Source organism: Poeciliopsis prolifica, unplaced genomic scaffold (assembly GCF_027474105.1).
Source record: "Poeciliopsis prolifica strain line A6 unplaced genomic scaffold, Auburn_PproV2 SCAFFOLD052, whole genome shotgun sequence".
Taxonomy (NCBI): Eukaryota; Metazoa; Chordata; class Actinopteri; order Cyprinodontiformes; family Poeciliidae; genus Poeciliopsis; species Poeciliopsis prolifica.
Genome location: NW_026562427.1, coordinates 2,152,501 through 2,171,876, shown reverse-complemented (window position 1 = coordinate 2,171,876; position 19,376 = coordinate 2,152,501). Strand labels below are relative to the sequence as shown.

General features: G+C 40.3%; 2 protein-coding genes across 2 annotated transcripts in view; both read left to right on the top strand.

The window, feature by feature from the left end:
- The first annotated feature begins 9,463 nt into the window (after positions 1-9,463).
- On the top strand, positions 9,464-12,726 carry hoxa11a (homeobox A11a). Its single transcript, XM_055058812.1, has 2 exons — positions 9,464-10,174; positions 10,947-12,726. The coding sequence occupies exons 1-2, from the start codon at positions 9,472-9,474 to the stop codon at positions 11,177-11,179; spliced, it is 936 nt and encodes a 311-aa protein (XP_054914787.1). The 5' UTR covers positions 9,464-9,471; the 3' UTR covers positions 11,180-12,726.
- A 5,099-nt stretch (positions 12,727-17,825) lies between these two features.
- The window catches only part of LOC129378511 (homeobox protein Hox-A10-like), a 2,642-nt gene continuing 1,091 nt past the window's right edge, over positions 17,826-19,376 (top strand). Inside the window, exon 1 of the mRNA XM_055058811.1 lies at positions 17,826-18,860. Coding sequence (XP_054914786.1) covers positions 17,987-18,860 — 874 coding nt within the window. The 5' untranslated portion in view covers positions 17,826-17,986. The remainder of the gene's footprint in view (positions 18,861-19,376) is intronic.

The window sequence follows — 19,376 nt, the reverse complement described above, 5'->3', positions numbered from 1 at the left end:
AGTGTGGGACTTTGGAGAAAATTAAGCCTTAATCTTGATCACACTTAGTGTAAAAAAAACCCCAAAACAACAAAAAACAGGAACACTGCATACAAATCATGTCGAGGGGTGAACAATAGATTTGGTCGCTGTCTGCCGCAGGGAATAGAGGAGATTCAAGGGGTTGAGGCTGTTTAGTGCTGTTTGATAGTCTTATACCGCCATCTGGCGACCACTTTTCGCATTTACTCCTGTGTAGGAGCAGAATTTAAGATTCCATAGTAAAACTAAAATTACAACAGCACTAATAATAATAATAATAATAATAATAATAATAATAATAATAATAATAATAATAATAATAATAATAATAATAATAATAATTTAATTCCTTAAAATAAAAGAAATATTTATTTTAATTACACATGTATTTTTTTTGTAGATTGAAATCAATTTTTTTTGCAAAAGTGTTTTGTTCAAGAAAGGTTTGGTTGCAGGTTTAGAAAAATACAACAATAATACTGCTCTCGCACATTTTGCATGATCCTACGTGTAGATGAACTGAAAAAACAAACAAACAAATAATGCAAAGGTCAAGAATATGTTCATATCGCTTCCCCGACCAACCAAAAGAAACGTCAAGACAAACAAAGACACCGTCGTGATGGCAACAAAATGACACATGTTTGTATTATCTGAAAAATGTATACGTCTGAAGAGATGAAGGCACGAGTCGAATCACAGCAGTTGAAAGTAAATTGAAGACAAAAAATAGAAAACGTCCTCAGACTCCCTTTTATGTATTTCACTGCAGAGATTAAAAAAAAAAGTCAAATAATAAAAAAATAATCCAAGGACACTAATAAAAATATAGCGCCAACATAAACTGAAAATACTGTTTTGCTAAAAAAAAAAGTAAAAAAAAAACTACCTAATAGAAGAATTAATTAAATAACAGGCGCTCCACCTCCTTCTGTTTTGTGTGTCTGTGGGTGTTTGTTTGTTTGTTTGTTTGTGTGTGTGTGTGTGTGTGTGTGTGCGTGTGTGTGTGTGTGTGTGCGTGTGTGTGTGTGTGTGTGTGTGTGTGTGTGTGTGTGTGTGTGTGTGTGTGTGTGAATATGACACACATTAAACACAACTGATCGCTTATATTCATATTTATTCTCTTTTATGTTTGAAATCCGTGGATTTTCACTGGACATTTGTACAAAAAAATCTCAATATGTCGTCATGAAGGGAAAAAAACGAAAAAGCAAAAGAAGAAATAAAGAGAAAAAATTAAAAAAAAGAAAAGAAAAGAGAAGAACACATTAATTATTCAAGCTCTACTTTCACTGCTGTACTTACACTCAGACTTACTCTTTTATTAGGCCACTTTCAAATAACAGTTCATATAAAAATAGAATTTAATTCATGTTTAAATATCTTTTTCATATAGTAATTATGAACAATGCTGCAAATGTGTGTCCACAATGCATTAGTCATCCTTGGAAAAAAAAAAAAAACTAACAAAAAAAACAAAACACGTATATTGAAAGCCGTTAAAAGGATGTTTAATCTCAATACCTTTAAATTTGTATTTCAATTTAAAGGACTGATATATTGATGCATCAAAACGACATACGTTCTTAACTGGCCGTATGTCATCTCACGTTTGTATGAATATATTACGTCCCATTTAACTTTTGGTGAAATGAAGTGTAATTGCAGTAGTGGGTGGACATGGTGCGCTATAAACGTCCACTGCAGTGTTTACTACCAAAAACCTAAAGCTACTACTATCGATACTACCAGTAATAATAATAATAATAATAATAATAATAATAATAATAATAATAATAATAATAATAATAATAATAATAATAATTAGAGAAAAAAAAATACAATAATTTCTAATCTTCTTGTTATCTTTAGTAGGTGCTGCTTGAAAAAAATTATATATATATATATATATATATATATATATATATATATATATATATATATATTTCATTGTTTCAAAATTATTTTGTGAATCTTATCAAGCGAAACTCTTTAGTTATTTAAATGTTTCCATGGTTATGTGGCTAAACCGAAATATGTATATAAAGAGGAACAAATTGTCACCAGAGAAAAGACAGGTAAGTAAATAAACAAATAAATGAATAAATAAATAATATTTTAGCTAAGAGTATAAACATTTACAAGAAAAAGGTATACAATAATAATAATAACAATAATAATAATAATAATAATAATAATAATAATAATAATAATAATAATAATAATAATAAAGAAGAAGAAACACAAACAGTCCCACCACACAAACTGATTTGGGTGATCATAGTGCAGCTGAAGTGAAACTTGGAAACAATATCTAGTGGTCGTGAGGTGAAGACAGAAAATCCTCCAGAACCAAACGCAACACGGCATCTTTCCCACGTTGTGTGACGTGGCCTTCTGTAGAAGGGGGCAGAGGGGGCGCTCATGAACGTGACACATGACGTGATCGGAGATGGGCTTGAACAAGTAAGATGTGTGACCCCACAGACTTTCGCTGGGATGCGAGAAAAAAGGCAGAAAAGCCTACAGGAAGAGAAGTGCAGATAATGTTAGCAGAGACGCAGCTCATTGGCTGGAGGATAGCAGAGAAACACTTTAATTGGACAAGGAGAAGCAAAACAAAGCCTCCAGCCTGTTACAGAACATGACTGTGCTCCGCCCCCCCACCCGACCGCCCACCCCAATGCTCTGCACATGACTCATCGTTGATTGGACCAGCTCAGAGGACACACCGGGATCTTGGTGTCGAACTGTGTTCAAGAATTGACGTTTGCTGCCACACTAAGGAAACATTAGGAATTGCAACCCATGCTAGTAAAACCAATGAACACAAACAATATTTTATAATAACAATGTTTGGCAACATTTTCTGGGTACATTTATAATCATGATCTTGCCCATTCGTTTGCTCTTAGGTAAATAAAATAAAATAAAATAAAAAGTCGAAATACCACTGAGTTCTACTGAAACTGAAAAACAAAAATCAGAATTGGATTCTGACTCGAAAACATATTTTAATTTAAAAAAAATCTAATTATATGTATATATATATATATATATATATATATATATATATATATATATATATATATATATATATATATATATATATATATATATATATATATATATATATATATTATATATATATATATATATATATATATATATATATATATATATATATATATATATATATATATATATTCTTGGCTGGGAAAACAAAAATAAATAAAAAACAAAAAAGTGAAGCATCAACTTGCCACTTCTGAAGCGACACAGGGTTCATTAATTGGATGAGGGTGCAAGTATTGACTGATCGGATCAGCGCGCGCAGCACCACGCATTTCTCTCTCGCTGGTCAGGCGTGGCTGCAGCTCGGTCCAGCAGATCCTGGCGCTGCTCTTTACATTGACCTTCGCTGTCACCAAGCGTAATGCAGGCGAGGCCTTCTTTAACCTCCAGTCACTCCGCTTGCATCGCTCAACTCAAGACGGCAAAAAGCCTGATCTTGGAGATGATCTCGCACTGAAGCAGACAGTCGCCAGCAGCCATAAGCTGGTGCAGGATGGACGACCAGCGGTCAACCAGACGTACTTGACCGAGATGATATGTGAAAGCCTTCTGCGTGTTCCGCTGAGCGCACGGGCTTTCCTGGCCTGGTTATTATCATGTCATTTGGTGTGAATTATACTTCCTGTATAATTCCCCCCCCACTTAGGACTTGTGGGGGGGAGGGAAGGGGGGGACGACGACAAATGAATGCGTCATGGTTTAGATGCGGAGATGAATAAAAACGTGTGCAAAAAACAACAAAACTCTGTTTAAATTATCTGAAGACAATTGGCAAGTGTTTCTTAATTTAAACACTTGCCAGTTGTTTAATATAAGAATCAGTCGAACAATGGATGTCCACAGAGTTTTCATTTCACTATTTCGCGTCGGCCAGTCCTTTTCTTTGTGCAATATTGAAAACTGTATTGAAAAAATTGACTTTGGAGCAACATAGATACGATCAAATTCAGCTCCTGCAAATCACTCGGTCATCTTCATTAACCTTGAAATCACTCTTAGACACAGATATACTTATTTGGGGAAGAATTTTCAATGAAAAGAAATGGGAATTATTTTGGCATTGTTTTATTATTTATATATATATATATATATATATATATATATATATATATATATATATATATATATATATATATAATATATATATATATATATATATATATATATATATATATATATATATATATATATAAATGCGCAATGACGCAATTTTGGCCATTTCAGAGTCATGCAGCAGAAATCTCGATACGAACTCTCTCAAATATTTAAGAATTAGGCCTACTCATAATTTTACAGTTAAAATTTTAAGTAATTCGTTCATGTAAATATGGAATGCCTTTAATTCTACCTAATTGCCACAAAACATGTGCGTACGACGACTCCAAGCGATTTTCATATAGTGAAAATTTGAAAGCGTGGGGCATTTTGTGGACTATATGTCTGGTCTTGACCGTAATAATTCTACGTGTTACTGGTGATCCATTCTTTTACATTGTTTTTAAATATCATAATTTTAAGGATAAGATGTATGTTACTATTTAAAAATAATTCTAAATATAAGGAAAGAAAACAATTGTCTATACCTTTTTTTTGTCGTATCTTGCAGATTGCCACCGCAGGTATGAGCAAAATTGAATCTTGGTAAGTTTAATTTAAATTCTAAAAGCTCCGAATGTTTTTTTTGCAGCGCTTCCAATTATCAAAAAGAAAAAGAAAATACAAAAAAGAAAAATAAGTATTTTTCGACTCTTTTTGTTTCATCCCATCTTCCATTTTTTTTATGAAAAGACATTTAAAGTTTCAACAAGCTGGGACAACAGTCTTTTCTTTGTCCTCGCGTAAAACCCAGTCAGTGTCCAGTTTGTCCCCAGGCCGCTCCGCTCTTCCCGACTTCCCTGCAGTGAGCCGTTCCCGTTGACCGTGGAGTTGGTCGGTTCTCTCGCCCCCCTGTGTGGTCTCCGCCTGCGTGGCCTCCTTCCCTGTCGTCGCAATCTCCCGTCAGCTCACATTTCTGTCACCTGTGGATAAATCAACAGTTGCTCACTGAATCCGGTTCCAAATGCATCGCTCCGCAGTGCATATCAAAGCCTGTTCGTTTGGACGCCGGCATCGCTTCGTGTTTCCGTCTCGTGATTTTATAATCGCCCGCGACATGATTCCGCTCAAACGAGGCATGGCGAAAAGCAGCTCTTTGCGACTCAAGTTCAACGGTTTCGCAGGGACATTCACACTTGAGTTTCTTTTTTAAAATGCTTTTATTATTATTGTAAGCAAATAAAGTCCGAAATTTGATGCATTTTACTTAAAAAAAGTATATATTCACTAACTTGCTACCATTTTCTTTCTTGTTAAATCATTGTCAGATTCTCGGATTACGTAAAAAAGTCTGTGATCCTAAAGAAGGATTTCAGATCAGTAAACTAGAGCGTGACAACATGCCCCTTAAAGCTCTAATTTACCACCAGTCTTCTGTTTGTCCTGACAATGCGCTATACTTGAGTTTGGGCCTCGTTTTGAGAGATATTTCACTCCCGATTTCCACACACTCTTTCTATATTGACTAAAAAAAATAAGAAAAAGAAAAAAAAAACATACAAAAAAAAGCTTTAAGTCTTTCAGTCGCAGGTGTGACGGCTTGCTTCTTAACCATAAAACGAAAACAAAAACAGGCTGTTGGTCAAAGTCTAGGGCTCCTTTATTTAAACCGACGACCGAAACTACAGGAGGTGTCTTTGCTGCAGACTGACTGCGTCTATTTAGCCTCATTTACAGCCTTCAAGGCCTACCTGAGGTGGTGTTAAGCTCTATACTTCCACAGCCGCCCCCTTCCAGCCTTGATTGTTTACTTGTTGTCTGATGAGGGTTTTATGGCGCACGGCCATGCATCTCCCCCAAAGACCAAACCAATGGGATTCCATCAGCCCTAACAAACGGTTTCCAGCTATTTGAAGTTCAGTTCCTGCAAAATCCAGCTGCTTAATCTAGATGCACCCAGATAACTCCGTAGATTTATCTGTGGTTCCGTCACTTCTTGCATTTAGCGCAAGATTGAGGGCGTTTGAACGTGATTCAGTGTCTCCCTGATCAAACCATAAATGAACAAATAAATATCAGATAAAAAAAGAAAAAGAAAGAAAAGAAAAAAGGGCATTTTTTGCAGTTAATTATTGCCAAAACAGAAAGATTTCAAGAATTTTGGTTTCATGAGATTTGACCACTACCCCCTTCTATTTTGAATAAAATAACATTTTTGTGTGAATGTTTTTAATAGAATGCTGGGCGACGAGCTGAACTATCTTAAATATTTTCTTATTTAATTATTTAATTAATTAATTTATTTATTTATTTTTAAGTCGTCCAAATAATATCCTCTCTTGTTGGTGGGCCTGCTTACATCGAAGTTGAAGTTCTACGCTCACACTTTCAAAGCGATCTGGTAACATAAAGCCTGAGTGGATGCAGGGGGCAATTAAATGGAACTCCATCCGGGGCACGCTGGGCCCTTTGCTCTCTCGTGAAAGACCCTTTTCCTCCCCCGAACTTGAAGTCGACCGTACAGACAAAGCTTTGGCTTTGAGAGCTTTTTCTTTTTTTCCCCTTTTTTTTTCACACACACACACACACACACACACACACACCACACACACACACACACACACACCACACACACACACACACCACACACACACACACACACACACAGCGCCAGACTGCAGGCCTGCTGAAAAACAGAACCGGCTCTCTGGGATCCTCAAAAAAGACAGTTTTTTTTTTTTTTAATAAAAAACACATTTGTCATAAAACGGACCAAGGTTTTGCTTCCCCTCCCTCCCCCCTCCACTGTTTTTAATAAAGCTAAAATAATTTTTTTTATCGACATTTGCAATAGATATACGCCTGTTTAAGCATGAGAAGAAGTCTTACCTTGGCTGAGCGCAGACAAATGTTTCTATAATTTTTGAAATCCCCCAGCTGCTGACTTTGACTTCGCGTAGGTGGCGACTTCCCATCACGCCTGGCCAGTTTTGTGGTGTCTGTCTGGCTCTGAAGAGGGGGTGGGGGGGAAGAGGGGGGAGCCAAGCAGAATACTATAGCAGCTATAAAAACGCAGGTCTGTGCAGAGCTGGCTTTGGGTTTTTTTTTTTTCTGGGCATCCTGTCCTCAATTACAGCTTAAAAGCTCCAGCACAAGTCGTAGAATTGGTCTGTCGTGACCCAGAGAGGCGGAGCGTGTGGCCGCAAAGATACCCAAATCGTTTGAGTCCCCCGCAATTTCATCAAATAAAGTCCCCTCTTTAAGCAGGAGCGTAATATCATGTGGTTTTTGCGTGTGTGTGTGTGTTTTTTTTTCATAGACTCATATGAGGCGTCTGTGGGCGCTCTGGCTGTATTAGTCAGTCTGTATATTTCAAGGTCGTGTTTCAGATGTGTCACTTAAACCCGTGTATGCGCCATCGGGCACTAGGGTCCAGACCAGCCGCAGCGATCTTAATCCTAGCTCAGGTCTCTCATTCACAGCACATTAGAGTCAGGTTGCAGCTTTTCTAAAACAGGCTTCATGGTGGCCCCCTGAGCGGAGTAGAGCAGGGCGGAATGTCCGGTGTGGCATGTTTACCAAATTAAACAGCAGAAACGCATCTTGTCTCACCACATTACCCCCTCTTCTTCTTCTACGTCCGTTGACTGAATGCGTACATTTTCTGTTTGTCACTCCAGGAGACTATTTTTTTTAAAATATGAGTTGTAGCTACAATGCATCTGTTGCAGGTGTATAGTTTAATTTTAATTTTAAAAATAAAACAAGGCAGAATCTAATGGGCGTTCCCCGATGATTTTTGGTTTGTTAATGTACGCTGCATTTACGCAAAAAATAAATCAACTATATATATACATATATATATATATCTATGTATAGCTGAAATGTTTGCAGAGATAAAACCAAAAACTGCCGGATATTCTTGTTAATATTCTGGAGATATTTATATCATTGAGCAACGCACAGTTGAGTGCACACGTTGTTGTAAACTTTGCCAAACAGCCGTGCGTAAAAGTGTAGCATGCCACTTTTGGAGCAGCCATTTGAAAGCACGAAATGTTACTAACGCATCAGAATGTTCTCCAAATATTCTCCATTTTAATTTGACCAAAAATATTGTTCAAATAGATTTCAAGCGGAGGGGTAATGTTTATTGAGGTCAATGTTAATTTCTTGACTGTTTTTGCTTTACGCACCTATTTCTTCGATCTCTGCCAATTTGTTAGTTCTGCACACTGACTAGGAATCTAGATTAAGAAAATAGGAAAATAAAAGTGAACTTCCCTTGATGTTCCACTTAAAAATAATGAAAACTGTAATTGACATTCAAAACAGCATTCACCTTGAAGTACTGCTTGAGTTTGATTTACAAACCACATTCGCTGTTTGCTACAGAAATACCTTCCGGAAAGGTTCTTTGTTATTATTATTGTTTTGGTTGTTGTTTTTGCTCGCGCACAAAAACAAACTCTGTGCTTCTCTTTTGTTTTTTTTTCTTTTTGTTTGTGTTGTTGTTTGCAGTTGAAACCGTATAGCCACTACTTTGAACATGACCCTGATAACCAAATGCTCACTGCGCCAAACGCTGCGCTTCATAAGCACCAGAAGATGATGACTAAGGCATCTCTCTAAAAGCAACCTTTAGAAATAAGCTGCTCTTCCCCTTAGTTCAATAAAGCTGTGTTACATATTTCCTAAAGTCGCAGACCATTGATTTGGTTCCAGTGTTGTTTTCGCGGCTGAGAACAGGCAGCACAGTACACTTTTGGGGAACTGCTTCTTCTGAAATAAATCTAAAAACTTTTAGGGTTTTATCATTTCATGGAAAAATGAGCATTTTTATTTTTTTAAACGGTGTTCTACCAGCTGCATTAATTTGGATTGAAATCTCTCTGTCTTTTTTTTTTTTTTAAATAGTCACTAACCAGCTAAAGATGCCTTTGTTCTCCTCGGTTGCGTGTTAAGTAATTCATTTTAATCCGGTGTGGTTATAAACCACCACACACAGCAGTCATGTCTCTCACACTCCTACACACTCCTTCCCCTACCCAAGCCTTACACACCCAGAGGACTGGAACTTACGCACGCCCGAGCGCGCGCGCGCGCCCACGCACACAACCACTGGAGCCTGAAAATCTGTCAATTCCTGCCGCGTGGTCACGTGGCCTCCTCCTCAGTGGAGTGGATGGAGATGGCTCTCCACGTCAGCTTACGTATCCCAATTTGTGCTTAGAGAACCTGCTTCAAAGAGGCGAGAGGCACGGCGCTTCAGAGCCATGTTCGGGGTGGTTATAGAGGAATCAAAGCCCAGCACAGACTTGTAGAAGCGGCCGAGCAACGATGATGGATTTTGACGAGAGGGTCCCCGTCGGATCGAACATGTACTTACCCAGTTGCACTTACTACGTGTCGGCGGGGACCGATTTCTCGGGTCTTCCCTCGTTTTTGTCTCAGACCCCTTCCACCCGCCCAATGACATACTCCTATTCCTCTAACCTGCCGCAGGTCCAGCCCGTCAGGGAGGTGACATTCAGGGACTATGCGGGTATCGAAGCGCCCGGTAAGTGGCCGCACCGGGGAAACTTGTCCCAGTGCTACTCGAGCGCGGAAGACATGGTGCACCGGGAGTGCCTGTCGGCGCAGACTGCCGTCGTGGGTGACATGTTTGGTAAAAACAGCCCCTACCACCACCACCACCATCACCACCATCACCACCACAGCAGCGGGAGCGGAGGAGGTGGCGCAGCGGGTGCTGGCTCCGCGGCCGCCGCAGCCGCCGCTAGCTTCTACGGGAGCGTGGGCAGAAATGGCGTGCTCCCGCAAGCCTTCGACCAGTTCTACGAAACCGCGTACGGGAACGCGTCGGAGAGCTCGTCGTCGGTGAACACCGCCTTCTCAGGGGACAAAACGCCTGCAAGTAAGCAGCCGGAGCAGACGCCGTCCTGCCGGGACTCCGAGGCAAAGGAGCAGCGAGATGAGACAAGCAGTCCGGAGCTTTCTTCCGGCAACAATGAGGAGAAATCCAGCAGCGGCAGCAGCAGCAGTACGTATTTAAACTCAGCGCTCTGCTTATATGGGAGAAAGTTTGCAATCTTGCGCGCTGCTGTTAAAAATTTTATATGCTGTTTTATAAGCATATAAGGGTTTATAGAGGGCCTGTAGACCCCCCCTCTTCAACCTCCACCCCCCCAAGTCTCCAACAAAAGTTTGTTATAAACTGCAGGATCACGTGTTTGGAATTGAAATTGGCCGTGAAAGACAGCATGCCCGTCAGATATGTTCTAGTTTTTTTTTTTTTTTTGTTTTTGTTTTTGTTTTTTTCTCTTTTGTGTGTGTGTGTATGTGTGTATTTTGTAGTATTTGCCGTGACTCTCATTGAACGAGGATCTTCACGCAGAGCAGCAGCAGCAGTTTCCATTTATGACGAGCGTGCTAGTTTTACGCTTTCTTTGCTTTAAAAGACCTCTTGCTTGTAACGAGGGTGGTGTCTGTGCGCTTGAAGCTGTAGTGCACATGAGCTGCCCCGTTAAAGCAACCAGTCGGTGTTTCGTATTTAAAGTGCATTGCTTGCGCATTTCTAAACATGTTTACCCAACCGAAGCTCGTTGGTATGATCCACGTCGGATGAGAGCGTGTTTTCCCTAAAGCGTGCAAAACAACCCGGTTTTCCCCATGTGCAATGTGACATGAAATAGATGTTATTAAATTTTAATGGCTTATATACATTATAGTGAGAGCATATGAAAACGCTTATATAATTTGTGACTGCATGTCATTTTTTAAAATTTCTTTTCTTTTTCTTCTGTGCCTTCCAGGTGGACAGAGGACGCGCAAGAAACGATGTCCCTATTCCAAATATCAAATAAGAGAACTTGAACGAGAATTTTTCTTCAGCGTATACATAAACAAAGAGAAGCGGCTGCAACTGTCGCGGATGCTCAACCTCACCGACCGACAAGTCAAGATCTGGTTTCAGAACCGGCGCATGAAGGAGAAGAAGCTGAACAGAGACAGGTTACAGTACTACACGTCCAATCCTCTGCTTTAGGGGGATCCAGAAAGAAGAAGAAGAAGAAAAAAAAAAAAAAAAAAAAAAGGAGAAGCACATTGCTTCGGTTCCCCCTCCCCTCCTGTGGGACAACATAGGGTTCGTCCACAGACTCCCTGACTTCTCCTCAGTGCGCCATACCACAGTGGCCGGCGACGGCAGCAATAACACTGCTAGATTGTTCATTTCAATGTTCGATGACACGCAGAATGCGCTGATATGAAGTAAGCGTTCACGGGCCGTGGTTTTGCGCATCAAACTAATTTTGAAAAGAAAGGAAAACAAATATATATAGAAACTGTTTCTCTATCTTCTGTGTGCGCTCCAGGTCTGTTTTCGGAAAGGGCCATGTTATTAGAACCTGTTTGTTCTTGTTTGTCAGGGGGAGAGAAAAAAAGCAGTCATTAATTGACTGCTTAAGTGTATTTTGTAATCAAAAAAATATTTTATTTCTTTTTTGTTTTATTATTTTTTTTTTTTTGTCTGTTGTTTAAATCAGAAATGTGCTGCATTTAAACTTAAGGCGAATATGTCGACCTGTTCAGGGGAGACTGGTGGAGCCTACATTGGTGTGACCAAATAATGAGTCCGTATACGGATGCGAATGATGGTGTTTCTGTTCATGTGTGTGCTTATTTATTTTGTATGGCCACTCGTTTGCTCTATCTCTTTTTATGCCACGGCTGTCCGAGTCCCAGTCCACGGGCAAGCTGTTGAGATTCCGCCTCAAAACCAGCTTTTCTTATCTCTGACGGTCGCCTATGGAACAAAAGAGGGCTAATTATTTATGTAATGCGCGTCTTTCAAACGCGTAAAGCCATGCTGATGATCATATGCAGGCCAAAACCAGACAGATAAGCTTTGTCCGCTTGGATCCGAAGCACTGAGGTGTTCACGCAGGTGTAGCTTAGAGCTTATCCCTCCAAATCTTTGGACTTCTATGCATCCTTTTTATGAGGTATATCAGAACCTTGTTTTTACTAAATCCAGAAAATGTGCCGAACATTTGACTGTAGTTCCCGTCCAAAATCTCCTTTTTTACACAAAGACATTAAATGTCAAAATTGATTAGCCAATTAGAACACCTTTTCGACCAAATAAAAATACCACAATGCATTTGGTTGGGCGTCCAAACGTTTATAAAAGATTGTCAAGCTTTCAACATATATGGCTGTTTACGTCTCCATCTTTATTTAAGATAAATACTAAAAATTGAGGGGGGGAATCAGCCCATGGGTCGTGTCCAAATTTTTCCTGTATAAAGAGGTTGAATGTCATAATTGGTTTGCCCATTATACCCACATTTACACATCAGCAGACGCACAGACGTCTTTCCGTCATTGACTTTTTAAACCACATTTTTGTTGTTGTTGTTGCTGTTTAGTCAGAACTCACAGAAGAGTTTGCGAGGAGACATTCTGCTGCAGAAAAGTAACAACCTCATTGTCACTTTTTTATATCATACGTTTGATTGTGTTTTCAAATAATAATAATAAATAATAATAATAATAAAAGAACAGCCTGCGCTTTTTTCACCTTTTACCAAACATGGCTATTCGTCCTTGTCTTTCTTTTGTCCAGCGAAAAATACGGAAATGTGGATAAAAAAACCCCAAAAACTTCATAGCTTCCATCTAAATTAAGTTCAAATACAGACATTAAATGTCACAAGTGGTTAGAACCACACTTAAACCACATTTATACTCCAATAAACATCTTTAGACTTATTTTCACATTTCTAAATTATAATTGCATTCTTTATTTTTTTTTACTTGCAGTCAGAATGCGGTCTCCCTCCGCCCCCTCTGTCGTTAACAGATAATTTCTTTTGTTGAAGAGATTCTGCTGCAAAAACGTCTTGACGTCATTCCTTTCAAAGTCATTTTTTAAAATCTCCTTTCGTGCCGCTTAAATCCACCTTTCACCAAATTTTCTTTTCAACATCCAGAGAAACATGTCAGAAATGTGACACTCGGCTTATCTCGTCTATATTTAGCCTAAACAAAGACGTTGAACGTCAATCCCGGAGAGCCTGTTTGATCCAACCGGATTTTTTATCTTCATTTAGACACCAGGAGACATCTTTATGTTGATGCGCTCACGTTTTACGTCGCCCTGATGGAAGGCAAAGGCGCATTCTCCGGAATTTTGCAACAGAGGGATTTGGTAGTGCAGTTGGTTTTTATGTGCACACATACCCGCGAAGGAATCGTGACAAGAAACGTTTTCTCGTGTTGCCCTAATTGCAGCGCCAGCCAGGGTCATCGCAGGGAATCAGTTGCTTTGACATGAGCCAAAAAATATTGTGTGATCCAACACATTTGCAAATAACTTTAACAATAGTTTGATGATGTTTAAAGTACGCTCGGTCTCAGTTAAGTGTTTTATTTTCTTTTTCTTTTTTTTTCAAAAGTTGGATTTTGTCTCGTGAATGTATTCTAAATAAACACATTGAAAGTTAGGCTCAGCTGGCCCACTTAGATAGACTCTCCAACACGATATACATATACATAGATATAAAGAGGTCTTTACGTCTTTTCAACGATTTTCTCCAGCTATTTAGACAGAGTGCTACTTTGTCTTTTCTTTGTCTGATTAACATATCTTTGCGCAGGGGATTTGGTCTGCTGTTGGCAACATGTTTGTTTCCAAGAATCGTGATCCTTGCGCTTTCATAAAAGGGTTCAATTGCTTGGATGATCTGCTTTGGAATGGCCAAATTGTGCATTATATTACATTTCTATAAAAAATAAGGGGGAGAAAAGGGAAAAAAGAGAGAATAAAACCAAAATGAAACGCTGACTTAAAATAGCTTTGATACCCGTTTAAATCCTGTTTGCTTAATGCCCACATGCTTTTTTTTCTTTGTTAAAAGCTGGATCTCGTCTCGATGGATCACATGCGAGCATGTGAAACTTTTTGCGCACAGAAGAGCAACATATTAAACGCACGCTCACAGAAGAAAAAAAAAGCAAAGAAATTGCGGCAATCAGGTGCCTGTGCGTGCAGCAAACATTTGAAGGGAGTCACATGTTGAAGATTAGGTCTCTCAAATGCAAGTTGGAAGCAGTCCATACACACAAAGACACGCAGACGCCCTGGCTTAGACGAGCTCAACCAAAAAAGGTTTGTTTGAACTATTTGTGTCAATTGTCACAAACAGTGTTTATTTGTAGACTTTAAATAAATTGAAACGGTTGAATGCTGCCCTTATTTTGTGCTTTCTGAAAATGTTAAGCCATCTCGCTGCGTCGCGGTGCTTTTCCATCTTGTCCAAAGCGATAAAGTAGCTCACTCTGTCCGCCACAAATGACATTTTGGGGGCATCTCGCTGCAAATACATTTTAAAAACTAACGACTCTACATCACTTTGTCTTCTAATGGCCTTCCTCTGGATCATTTCTCGGTTTTTCGTGCGTGCAAGCTGTCATTTTGCTGACTGGCCCTGGAAACACTCGTGCAGCAGCAGCCTCCCCTGGCAAAGGGGTCGCCATATTTGCTGTTGTTATCACAGTGTTTATGGGAGCTGGCCGCAGCGCATTGGCGTTCATATATGACAGTCAAAAGGGTCATAAACGCTGGGGAGAGAGAGGCTGAAGTTTATGGTTGCCTCTCTCCGCCATAGTCCGGCCTTGCCTTACCTCGCCTCGCCATGCGCATCCTTTACTGCGCGTTGGAATTCCGTCCCTAATTACGGGACATCCTCCCCCGTTGCCAAGGCAACGTGGTCATAAAAGCTGTCTGAGGGTCTGGAGCATTTGTACAATTGGAGTGCTGGTGCAATAAACCGTCTGAGACCCAAGGTTATTAACTGTGTTACCAAGCAAGGCGACAGCGATGACAAGCAGAGGACAGGATGGCGAGAGAGCCTTCAGTGAGCTTTGCTGCATCGACTTCATTTTGGAGGTTTTTCCCCCCTCGATACGGCTCTTCTGTACCGAGGACTTGACGCTGCAACCACTGGGCGGCGCTATTGGGACCAAAGTCATGGCCTTGGATCTTCTGCTCCAAACGGAATGCAGGTAAGAGTTTCCTCAAGAGAGCAGACGTTACTCTGTAGCAAGAACGTAGTTTCTCCTTTGTCAGGTCGAGTTTTCTCTCCTGATTTCTCTCTGGTAACAAATTGAACAGAAAGTCTCCAAGCAGGACTTACTGAGGCAACATTTGGGCAAAAATATATTCCTTTCTTTTCGCTGAGCTTGACCGTTTTGCTGGTCTAAGCTCAGGCTTGCCAAATGTTTCCCGTTAGGTTAAGCCACTTTAATTGATAACAGTTGGAGACGGTTCCCCTTTCGTACCTGCGCATAACAGGCAGATACCATTGCAGTTTTTACTCAATAACAAATCTTCTCCTTCCCCTGAAAATCCAATTAAACCTGCTTCACTCACCGTCTTAGACTGTCAAATTTAAACGCTATGAAAGCTCGATTTGCTTTCGATCGTGCAGTAATCGCGTCTTTTCCTTTCTGTGTAGCCGAGATAAACTTTGACTATTCTCGTGTCAGTTCTGGACCGAGCCTTCATTTTCCCCTCTCAACCCCCCCGCCCCCCCTTTTGTCTGTCTCTCGTGAAAAATAAATGCTTCCGCTGGATGTAATAAAACGCCGCATTATTGTTCATAACGGCACTCAGGACGAACATGATACGAGTCAAGCGGCCTCTTCGGCCACCATTATATGGGCCCGATCAAAGCCAGCGGTTGGAGTAAAGTGTTTTCAGGGTATTACAGCGCGGCAGCTGTGGAAATGAAGATTTAATAGCAACAATTAATAACTGTAACACAAAGATATCGATAGCTGCCCTCCACCTCCTATTCCTCAGCCTCCAAAATGCTTCCCCGACAACACGAAGCGTGCGTGTTATTAATCGATGGTTTCAGTTTCTTTTCTGGATCGTGTGTCCAAGAGTAAACTGGTCTGTGCTGGGAGACATGGGCGTGTTTTTGGTGTTAATTTGTGAATAAAATCGGTTGGATTTTGAACCAGAATGTTGTTTTAAGTAGATGTATATTAAGAGTAATTGACTGGGAAGCTTTTTTTTTTTTGCGTCATGCTCGGCGTTAATTGAAAAATGTTCACCGTAGACGGGAAAAAAGAAATAGCCTAAATAAATAAAAATCTGCGACTTTATAAAGTAAAATTGCATCAATAAAAAAAAACAAAAACAAAAAACAACAACAAAAAAAACCCCAACAACTTTAGAACGTGTATATATATAACCCAACTTTTTTTCTGAACGTAAAAAGAGGTTGTCTTTTTTTTTAACCCTCGGAAGAATAAAGTGAAATGAAAATAAAAATGCAACAGTGGACACGACTATGCACAAATGGAGCTCTATTGTGTCTCAGTGCTCAACAGGAGGACTTGGGTGCGTCAAAGACTTTTATCTGCTCGATACACCCAGACAGACAAACAAAATACTCTCACACACATTTAAATATGATTACTATTAGATTTTTCCTACTTAAAATTAGCGCATAAGGAGACAGACAGGAAAATTATGAGCAACTGTATTGATAGTTTTATAGGGAGAAAGAATTATTATTATTATTGTTGTTGTTATTGTCGTCATTATTTGTAGTGGAATTTAGTATTTAAATAGATAAGCTAATGTTAACTGTGATATTGGTTATGCTCTGAAGCTTAAAAAAGAAGAGAAAATTTGCAAATAATATGTCTATTGAACTGATCTATACCTTATGAGAAACACAGTAAGAAATATGCAGCATGGATCATAATATACAAATACATTTAGTAGAAAATAGTATAAAGCGTTTTATTTTATTTCATTTATATCTTGAATTTCATACCTAAAATAAACTGTGAATTAGTAAATGCGTTTCAGAAAATTGAAGTTCAACAAGAAACTAAGAATGGAGTATCTGTTATTTGTCTAGCAGTGTGTGTTCTACCTGTTTTATGCGCAAACTCCTGTCCTGCTGAGCCCCAGCATTTATCAATATTAGTTCAAACTCACGAGCATGATGAGACCGCATAATGTAAAACAGGAAGTGTGCGTTACAGCCAAACCTTTCATCAGAGGTTTGACTCTGCTCTGTGGAAAAATGCGTACAATTTGGCTTTTTTGTGTGTGTATGTGCTAGCATTGTTCATTTTCACCAGCTGTTGTCCTGCGGCTCGAAGATCCAACAGATAAAACGCCACTGTGCCAAAGGCGATTCCTTTCTGCAACCTTATTAAAGACTTTATTGCCAGGGATACCCGTTGCTTTTTGTGTCATGTCTTTTTTGGAGGGTCACAGCAGCTATGCAGTTTAAAATGACTTTCCATCTTTACGCAAAGCCTGTAAAGCCTTATGTTAGTGAACGTTAAACCAATTTTCAGGTTATATTGGTTTAAGTTTAACACCCCAAAATTAACAATTGTCACTTTAATTTTTTTTAATTTCTTTATTTTTTTGAGGATCCAAATAAATTCTTGCTCTGATTGCTGAGTTTTGTTGTAATATTTGATTTTCTTGTATTGCTACAGTTCTTGAAACACTTCGAAATGTTGTTACACATTTTGTCATTTAAATATATACATACGCACATCACAACCATGTGCATTGTTTGACTTATAGTCTCTTCTGCACAGGTTGGTGCATTAAGACGAGGTGTGGAATAACTCTGATTACTCTGCCCGCTTCTTTCTCTGCTTGAGCTCCATGATGGATTTCTGTTCGACTCCTACGTAGCCTGAAAGTGGGAGGGGACTGTCCATTCTTCCTGCGTTTTCATTGGTTTTACAGTCCTCTCGGCGGTGAGGGGGGTGCCTCTAATCATATCCAGCATGTTTTGCACAAGAAATGTCAGCCAGAAAGGGCTATCTTCTCCCTTCGCCAAAATACACTACAATAATGTCATGTTCGGACAGCCCGTCTGGAAACGCATTTTTAGTGGACTCCCTGATCAGCGCCCGCACCGAGAGCGGAGGGGGTCACTATGCCGGGAGTGCGGTGTGCGTGCCGCACAGCACCGCAGCAGAAGTGCCTTACGGACTACACAACTATGGATACTTCCCAGGTATGACTAAACGGAACGAGGTCGGTCCCCAGAATGTGGTGTCCACCTCAGGTGCATACATGTCCAGCATGGAGATGTGGATGGACGCGCAGAGGTCATGTCGTATGGACCAAGAGCACTCTGTGGGTCCCCAGGTCGCACCGTGCACTTTCCCGCAGAACATCAAGGAAGAGAGCGCCTACTGCCTGTACGAGCAACCCAAGTGTCCCAAAGCGTCCACCGCCGAAGACCTTACATATTCAAGATTGACTTCTTCTTGCACAGTCACCGATGGCGGCGGTGGTGGTGGTGGTGGTGGAGTTGGGGGCGGCGGGGGGTCGGTGCCTGTGCCGGGCTTCTTCCGCTTGTCTCAGACGCACGCACATTCTCATAAACTTTACAGCGCCAACAACGGCCCCCAGTCGAACCCTTCCCCTTCCCATTCTCATTTCGGCCTGCAGCACCCCGCCGATCACGCTCGCTTCCACTCGCCACCAACCTCTGCGTCTGTCCCAACCACGGCGGAGAAGAAGGGGAAGGACGCGGAGGAAGCCACAGACCTGCCACCTCAAGCTGCGTCGGGCACCGAGGAGGGGCGCGACTCCTCGGACGGGGAAGCCTCCTCTGCAGAGGAGGTGGAGGAGAATGACAAGGAGAGAGCGGCGAAGGCCAATAAAGGTAATCATTGCGGGACGTAGATGTGGTCTGCCTTGTTTTGGTGGCAAACAGGTAGAGTGAGGCTTTTTTTTTAATGGCACCTGTCATATCTTACGCTGCGGTTTGGTCTACAGTCAGACGTGGAAGCACGTGTTTGTAAACATGGCATTCACAAGGCGTTGCGTTAAGACGGTTTTAGAATTACTATTGTTATTATTATGCGTCAAAAACCCAAACGTGAAACTTATGAGCCAGGCTTCACCGAGCTATCAAATGTCAAATAATTAAATGAGATAAATTCTAAAATTTCACAATTAGAGATATTTTCAGTGATAGACCGCTGTGGAAACTGGCGCACAGGCCTACACGCATGCATGGCACTAGAAAACATTTTCTAAGATTTTGTACACCAAAACATGATTCTAGATTTACTTTCCCCTTATGCGTTATTAGTGTAAACGTTGTTTATACATAAAAAAAACCCGTCCTATTATTTTGGTTGAGAAAAAAGGCAGAAGAGAAATGAATTTATTTACT